The sequence below is a fragment of the Gopherus flavomarginatus genome, chromosome 20 (assembly GCF_025201925.1).
Source record: "Gopherus flavomarginatus isolate rGopFla2 chromosome 20, rGopFla2.mat.asm, whole genome shotgun sequence".
NCBI lineage: Eukaryota > Metazoa > Chordata > Testudines > Testudinidae > Gopherus > Gopherus flavomarginatus.
This window is the reverse complement of record NC_066636.1, coordinates 2832727-2840666: the sequence shown is the minus strand read 5'-3', so window position 1 is coordinate 2840666 and position 7940 is coordinate 2832727. Positions and strand designations below refer to the sequence as shown.

The following is a 7940-nucleotide window of genomic DNA, read 5'->3' as shown; positions in this document are numbered from 1 at the left end:
GACTGGGGTACACAGGGATGGATGGAGGTAGGCAGGGATGGGGGTACACAGGGATGGATGGAGGGATGAATGGGGGTACACAGGGACTGGGGTACACAGGGCTGGATGGAGGTACACAGGGATCGGGGTACACAGGGCTGGGGGTACACAGGGCTGGATGGGGGTACACAGGGACTGGGGTACACAGGGATCGAGGTACACTGGGCTGGATGGAGGTACACAGGGACTGGGGTACACAGGGCTGGGGGTACACAGGGCTGGATGGGGGTACACAGGGACTGGGGTACACAGGGATCGGGGTACCCAGGGCTGGATGGGGGTACACAGGGACTGGGGTACACAGGGATCGGGGTACACAGGGCTGGATGGGGGTACACAGGGACTGGGGTACACAGGGATCAGGGTACCCAGGGCTGGATGGGGGTACACAGGGACTGGGGTACACAGGGATTGGGGTACACAGGGCTGGATGGGGGTACACAGGGACTGTGGTACACAGGGCTGGGGGTACACAGGGCTGGATGGGGGTACACAGGGCCTGGGGTACATAGGGATCGGGGTACGCAGGGCTGGATGGGGGTACACAGGGACTGTGGTACACAGGGCTGGGGGTACACAGGGCTAGACACATACTGTCTCCTTGGACACTCACTCTCCCCACCCAGACCCACAAGCTCCCTTCCTGTTAAAGTTCCCTCCAGCCCCGCCCCCCGTGACCCCACCCACCGGGTGTGGGTGCAACCGGACAGACTGTGCAGGGGGCACCCAGGAAGGTAAGGACACGCCGTGCTCTGCTCCCCAACCCCTGCCATGCGCTCTGCTCTGGGCCCTTCCACCCCACAGCCCCCCCACGACCACTAGACCCCACTCCCCTCCCCGAGCCAGGGAGAGAACCCAGGAGTCCTGGCTCCCAGCCTCCCCCTCCTCTAACCACTAGACCCAACACCCCTCCCAGAGCCGGGGATGCCACCCAAGAGTCCTGAGCCCTGTAGGTGGTGTGGCGGGTCCCCAGTAGCAGAGAGGGGCTGGGGGGAGAGTCCTTGGGGTGGCCTTCCAGGGGCAATGGAAAGAAATGAAGCCAAAGTGAGGAGGGGGGATGAGGGGCCAGATACTGGGCTAGGGGGGTCCATGGGGCTGAGCTGGGGCGGCAGGGAGGGGGCAGGACACCAGGCTAGGGGGATCCATGGGGCTGAGCTGGGGCGGCAGGGAGGGGGCAGGACACCAGGCTAGGGTAGTCCATGGGGCTGAGCTGGGGCAGCAGGACACCAGGCTAGGGGGGTCCATGGGGCTGAGCTGGGGCAGGACACCAGGCTAGGGGGGCCCATGGGGCTGAGATGGGGCGGCAGAGAGTGGGCAGGACACCAGGCTAGGGGGATCCATGGGGCTGAGATGGGGCGGCAGGGAAGGGGCAGGACACCAGGCTAGGGGAGTCCATGGGGCTGAGCTGGGGCAGCAGGACACCAGGCTAGGGGAGTCCGTGGGGCTGAGCCAGGGCAGCAGGGAGGGGGTAGGACACCAGGCTGGGGGGATCCATGGGGCTGAGCTGGGGCAGCAGAGAGGGGGCAGGACACCAGGCTAGGGGGGCGCTGATCCCGGGGGGGACATGAGCTGGCTGAGGTGGGCTGGGTTTGTGCGGGTCCCAGGCTGACGGGAAGGTGTAAGAACAGCTCAGGGAAGTGGCTGGGGGTGTGAAATGCAGATGCAAAGAACAGCAGCTACGCTAACCACTAGATAACACTCCTCCCTGCCCCCACTGGGGCTAGCGAGAGACTCAGGCGTCCTGGCTCCCAGCCCCCACCCTCTAACTGCTAGGCCTCACTCCTCTCCCAGAGCCAGGGAGAGAACCCAGGAGTCCTGGCTCCCAGCACCCCCGCTGCTCTAACCACTAGCCCCTACTCCCCTCCCAGAGATGGGGATAGAACCCAGGAGTCCTGGCTCCCAGCCCCCTCTGCTCTAACCACTAGCCCCCACTCCTCTTTCCAGGGGCAGGGGGAGAACATGAGTCACTGCAGCAGTTTGACTCAGCGGGGCCCAGCTGGGGCGACGGGGACGCTGGGTGGGGAGGAGGGGCTATGGCAGCAATGGGGTGGGGGTGTCCCCCGATTCCAGGGCTCATGCGTCCAGCTTGGGGTTCCTCTTGCAGGTCCGGTAGCCAAGACTCTGCCCGGTGGCCCGGTCCGGCCCAGCTCGGCGGGAGATGTTGGCCTGTAGCGTGGGGAGCTGCCTGCTGGCCGTGCTCAGCCTGGTGCTGCTCTGCATGGCTCTCTTCACCGACTACTGGCTCGTGGCCTTCGGCCCCAGTGACACGGCGCACAGCGGGCTCTGGCAGGAGTGCCGGGCCGACGTGTGCGTGAGCCCACCCCACGTCACTGGTGAGGAGACGGCCAGGGATCAGATGCGGCCACCTCTGGGGGGGGTGCGGAGGGCTGGTTATCCAGGGACCTCTCACCTAGTGCTGGGATGCAGCCACCTCTGAGGGAGGGGGGGCTGGTTATCCAGGGGCCCCTCACCCAGCGCTGGGATGCGGCCACCTCTGGGGTGCAGCGTGGGGGGTGTTTATATGGGGATCCCATGCCCAGCGCTGAGACATGGCCATCACTGGGGGTTGGGAGGGGGGCTGGTTATCCAGGGCCTCCTCACCCAGCGCTGGGATGTGGCCACCTCTGGGGTGGGGCGGGGGGCTGGTTGCACCTGGCGCTGAGATGTGGCCCCTCTGGAATGGGGCGAGGGCTGGTTATACAGGGGCCCCTCGCCCTGCCCTGAGATGCAGCCACCTCTGCGGTGGGACGGGGGTGGGTATTTATACAGGGCCCCCTTGCCCAATCCTGGGGTGGACACGGACAGCTCTGCCAGTGCCCCTCACTCCTGACCCGCAGCCCTCTGGTCTCCCAGCCCTGGCCTCCCCTGATGCAGGTGGGGGGCTGGGACTTGGGGGGGGGGGTGTTCGTCACTAACCCTTTGTGTCCCCCCCCCCAGGGTATATACAAGCCACACGGGCCTTCCTGATCCTGGGCGCGCTGGCCACCGCCGCATCCCTCCTGTCCCTCCTGCTCTCCGTGACCTCCTGCGTCCACATCCCCGTGAGCACCAACCTCCCGGCCTCCATCGCAGCCTTCACCGCTGGTAGAGACTGGGTTTGGGGCCTGGCCCGTCGGGGAGGGGGGCTGGCTGGCCCGCGGGGGCGGGGAATGGGGCATGGGGCCTGTCCCCTCTAGGGGGCGCTGGCTCCCATCCGGCCCCAGGGTGGGGGACTGACAGGCCCAGGGGATCCGATCTGGCCCCGTGGGGGGAGGGGGCTGGCCGAGGGGGTCCGATCTGGCCCCGTGGGGAGGGTGCTGGCCCAGGGGGTCTGATCTAGGCCTGTGGGGGGAGGGGGCTGGCCCACGGGGTCCAATCTGGCCCCGTGGGGGGAGGGGGCTGGCCGAGGGGGTCCGATCTGGCCCCATGGGGAGGGGGCTGGCTGAGGGGGTCCGATCTGGCCCTGTGGGGAGGGGGCTGGCCCGGGGGTCCGATCTAGCCCTGTGGGGGGAGGGGGTCCTATCTGGCCCTGTGGGGAGGGGGCTGGCCCAGGGGGTCCGATCTGGCCCTGTGGGGGGAGGGGGTCCTATCTGGCCCCATGGCGAGGGGACACCGGCTAGCTTGGGCGCTCTAACCCCCCCGCCCCCTCAGGCAGCTGCACGCTCCTTGCCATGGGCGTGTACACCGGCGAGTCCTGGCACAAGAACCAGGACGGGCAGATCCAAGTGACCTTCCAATGGTCCTTCTACCTGGGCTGGGCCGCGCTGCCCCTGCTGGCCCTGAGCGGTGAGAGCCGGGCTGGGGTACTGGGGGGTGGGAGCCAGTGGGTGGGGGGCTGGGGGGCAGGGTGCTGTGGGGAGAGGACAGGGGATGGGGTGCTGGCGGGGTGGGGTAGGGAGCCATGGGTGGCAGGGTGCGGGAGGAGTGGACAGGGGATGGGGTGCTGGGGGGAGTGGGGCAGGGAGCCATAGGGGGGCAGGGTGCTGGGGGGAGAGGACAGGGGATGGGGTGCTGGGGGGGTGGGGTAGGGAGCCATGGGAGGCAGGGTGCTGGGGGGAGAGGACAGGGTATGGGGTGCTGGGGGGAGTGGGGCAGGGAGCCATGGGGGGCAGGGTGCGGGGGGAGAGGACAGGGGAGGGGTGCTGGGGGGATGGGGTAGGGAGCCATGGGGGGCAGGGTGCTGGGGGGGAACAGGGTAGGGAGCCATGGAGGACAAGAGCCAGTGGATGGGGTGCTGGGGGGCAGGGGATGGGGTGCTGTGGGGAGCAGGGTGCTAAGGGGCGTGATGGGAGGGGGCACCATGGGAATCCGAGGCAGGGTGCCACGGGGGGGCAGGGTGCTGGGGGGGAACGGGGTAGGGAGCCTTGGGGGGCAAGAGCCAGTGGAAGGGGTGCTGGGGGGCAGGGGAGGGGGCACCAGGTTAGGGTGCCACAGGGGGTCAGGGTGTTTGGGGGAACAGGGTACGGAGCCATGGGGGAGCAGTGGCGGGGGGCGGCTGGGGTTGTGGGGGGGCAAGGTGCTCTGTTGGGGGGAGGAGGCTGGGGGGCTGCAGGGAGGGGATGCTGCACACGGTGAGGGGAGGAAATCAGGGGAGGGGGCTGTGGGGAGATGGGGGCAGTTTGGAGGGCCAGGGGCTATGGGGCAGGGGGGGCTGCAGGGGGCTGTGGGGATGTCTCCAATCTCTCCCATCTCCCCCCAGGTACCTTCGCCCTTGTGGCTCACCAGCGCCATGTGGGATACGAGAGGCAGTGACTGGAGCCCCAGAGAGATGGGGGGCGGGATGGACCCCCCGAAAGGCCTCCATTGTCCTCTGCTGTAGCAGAGCCGGCGCCCCCTAGAGGGGAAAGGCCTCGTGCCCCATTTCCTGCCCCAGCCAGTCCCCACCCTCTGCCGTGGGGCTGGAGGGCAGCCGGCGCCCCAGAAGCTCACATCGGTTGTTTTAGGGTCTGTTCCTCGTTGGGCCTTTTCCTGCTTTGAAATAAATCGTTCCTTTGCATCCGAGCCCCGTCTCCCCCCAGTTACTGGACCCACAGCGGGGACTGGGCTGGGTGGGCCCCGGGGCTGATCAGGGGGGCAGCCTGGACCATGGGGGTTCCAGAATCTTGGGGTTACCATGGGAGTTCAATGTGATTAGAGCTGGGGTAGGAGGGCCTGGCTCCTTGGCTCTAACCACTAGGCATGACCCCAAGGGATTCCTGGCCAGTTCCCGGCAGCGGGGAGTCCCGGGGGTAAACCCCACCAACGCCCAGCGGCAGAGAGTCCCGGGGGTTAACCCCGCCAGTGCCCAGGGGCAGGGAGTCCCGGGGGCTAACCCCACCAATGCCCAGTGGCAGAGAGTCCTGGGGGTTAAACCCACCAATGCCCAGTGGCAGAGAGTCCTGGAGGTTAACCCCGCCAATGCCCAGTGGTAGAGAGTCCCAGGGGTTAACCCCGCCAATGCCCGGTGGCAGGGAGTCCCGGGGGTTAACCCCACCAATGCCCGGTGGCAGAGAGTCCCGGGGGTTAACCCCACCAATGCCCGGTGGCAGAGAGTCCTGGGGGTTAACCTCACCAATGCCCAGTGGTGGGCAGTCCTGGGGGTTAACCCCACCAATGCCAGGCGGCAGGGAGTCCTGGGGGTTAACCCCGCCAATGCCCAGCAGAGGACAGTCCTGGGGGTTAACCCCACCAATGCCCAGTGGTGGGCAGTCCTGGGGGTTAACTCTGCCAATGCCAAGCGGCAAGGAGTCCTGGGGGTTAACCTCGCCAATGCCCAGCAGAGGACAGTCCTGGGGGTTAATCCCACCAATGCCCAGTGGCAGAGAGTCCCGGGGGTTAACCCCGCCATTGCCCAGTGGCAGGGAGTCCCGGGGGTTAACTCCGCAGTTTTTTCAGCGTTGCTGTGCCTGGTCTCCCCTGTCTATGATGGGCTCCAGGCTGGGGGAAGCTGGGCTCTGTCTCTCCTGCGTGGCGACCGTCCTGCTGGCAGTATCTGCTGCTACCGAGTCCTGGCTCCGGCTCTGGGTCCTGGGCATTGTCATTCACCGGGGGCTGTGGAGGGAGTGTGAGCTGTGGGCCTGCATCCCCCTCCAGGGCCAGCGAGGTAGGGACATCAGGTTAACCCTGCTGTGATCCAGTAGCGGGGAGTTCCACTGGTTAACCCTGCTCTGATCCAGTAGCAGTGAGTTCCACTGGTTAACCCTGCTGTGATCCAGTGGCGGTGGGTCCCACGGGTTAACCCTGCTCTGATCCAGTGGCAGGGAGTCCTACGGGTTAACCCTGCTCTGATCCAGTGGCGAGGGGTCCCACGGGTTAACCCTGCTCTGATCCAGTGGCGGGGAGTACCACAGGTTAACCCTGCTCTGATCCGGTGGCGGGGGGTCCCACTGGTTAACTCTGGTCTGATTCAGGGATGGGGGGTCCCACAGGTTAACCCTGCTCTGATCCAGTGGTGGGGAGTCCTACGGGTTAACCCTGCTTTGATCCAGTGGTGGGGAGGCCTACGGGTTAACCCTGCTCTGATCCAGTGGTGGGGAGTTCCACTAGTTAACCCTGCTCTGATCCAGTGGCAAGGGGTCCCACTGGTTAACCCTGCTCTGATCCAGTGGCGAGGGGTCCCACGGGTTAACCCAGCTCCTATGTAGTGGCAGGCAGTGATCCGCCTTAACCCTGCCAGTTTAAGGCCTCATGCTCCATCCTCAGGGAGTAGTTGAATGGGGAAACTGACTGAAAGAAGCGTGGGGGGGGGCTCAGCTCTACCCCCCAGGAGGAAGGCCTGGGTCTGGGGGGAGGGGCAGCTCCCCCTTTTCCTCCCCCCTTTGCTGCTGTCAATGCACCGCGCATTGAGCGTTGGCGCCATTCGCCGGCCACATGGGGACACGGCAGGTCATGGGGACTAGACCTGGGGGCTGGGGTGAACCTAGACCATGTACTGGGGATCCCAGGGCAGGAGTTGGGGGGGGACCCCAGGGTGTGCAGAGGGGTGGGGGTGGCAGGGCGAGCTCTCACTGACTCTCATTTCTGCTTCCCCTCCAGGGTACGTGGGAGCATCGAGGGGCTGCCTGGTTCTGGCCATCCTGGCCGGGTACCTCTCTGTGCTGTGTGGGGCCCTGGCACTCACCCCCCGCCCGGCCCCCAGGGGACTTGACTGGGCCCGGGGGGCTGTGGCCCTCTGCTTCCTCACAGGTAATGGGAACCCCCCAACCCCTCTCCTACCCTCTGACCCCCATAATGCCTCCCCACTTCCCAGCTCTCCCGACAGCCAACCCAACATCTGACATGCAACTACGCCCCTGCCCCATCCCCTCCTTCCACACTCCTGATCCCCACCCTCCCTTCATCTGCCCCCCAAATTCCTCCATTACCCCCCACCTTGACTTCCCACCACCCAGCCCCACATCTTGTGTCTCGCAGGCATCTTGGCTGCGGTGGCTCTGGGCTGTTTCATGGGTGGATCAGCTGGGGAAGCCGGCGGCAGCTGGGCCTGGTCGCTGGTGGTGGGCTGGGCGGCGGTGCCCGCGGCCGGGTTGGCAGGTGAGCACCCAGAGGGCACGGGGAGGGAGGGACACACGGAGGAGAAGCGTCTTTCTGCCACGCTGACCCCCCCTCCGATCTGTTCCAGGCACCTGCCACTGCCAGGCTCGGCGGAGGGAGCAACGCCAGCACAGTGGCCCAAGAGGATCGCCCGGCTTGGGATGATTCTCCCCCAGGGCGCTCGGACGCCTGGGTCCCCCGTCTCGCCTCCCAAGCAGAGCTATTAAACCCTGTCTGCCAGCCAGAGATGCCTCGCAGGACTTGGGACCAACTTGGCTCCTGTGGGGTTGGGATGCAGCCACCTCTGGGGCAGGGCCGCTGGGGAACAGCCGCATAGAACAGCGCGCGGGGATCGATGGCCCAGGGCTGAGGCCCCGCCCGGGGGGGGGGGGTGCAGCTGTGTGTAACTA

At 66.5% G+C, this 7940-nt stretch overlaps 2 protein-coding genes across 2 annotated transcripts; both read left to right on the top strand.

Moving 5' to 3' along the window:
* The first annotated feature begins 600 nt into the window (after window positions 1-600).
* On the top strand, window positions 601-5019 carry LOC127038262 (protein NKG7-like). Its single transcript, XM_050930784.1, has 5 exons — window positions 601-773; window positions 2144-2372; window positions 2977-3123; window positions 3670-3804; window positions 4718-5019. Exons 2-5 carry the CDS (start codon window positions 2198-2200, stop codon window positions 4768-4770), a joined length of 510 nt encoding a protein of 169 aa, XP_050786741.1. The 5' UTR covers window positions 601-773; window positions 2144-2197; the 3' UTR covers window positions 4771-5019.
* Window positions 5020-5922: 903 nt separating this feature from the next.
* LOC127038361 (lens fiber membrane intrinsic protein-like) lies at window positions 5923-7695 on the top strand. The gene is made up of 4 exons (XM_050930939.1): window positions 5923-6100; window positions 7033-7182; window positions 7411-7530; window positions 7619-7695. Exons 1-4 carry the CDS (start codon window positions 5923-5925, stop codon window positions 7693-7695), a joined length of 525 nt encoding a protein of 174 aa, XP_050786896.1.
* Window positions 7696-7940: the final 245 nt, after the last annotated feature.

Bases quoted from the DNA above. Each gene is read 5' to 3' on its own strand.
- LOC127038361 (XM_050930939.1), top strand. From the start codon at position 5,923: ATGGGCTCCAGGCTGGGGGAAGCTGGGCTCTGTCTCTCCTGCGTGGCG. The intron at 7,183-7,410 runs GTAATGGGAACC...TGTGTCTCGCAG, and splicing joins GGCCCTCTGCTTCCTCACAG to GCATCTTGGCTGCGGTGGCT. The intron at 7,531-7,618 runs GTGAGCACCCAG...GATCTGTTCCAG, and splicing joins GCCCGCGGCCGGGTTGGCAG to GCACCTGCCACTGCCAGGCT.
- LOC127038262 (XM_050930784.1), top strand. From the start codon at position 2,198: ATGTTGGCCTGTAGCGTGGGGAGCTGCCTGCTGGCCGTGCTCAGCCTG. The intron at 2,373-2,976 runs GTGAGGAGACGG...CCCCCCCCCCAG, and splicing joins GAGCCCACCCCACGTCACTG to GGTATATACAAGCCACACGG. The intron at 3,805-4,717 runs GTGAGAGCCGGG...ATCTCCCCCCAG, and splicing joins GCCCCTGCTGGCCCTGAGCG to GTACCTTCGCCCTTGTGGCT.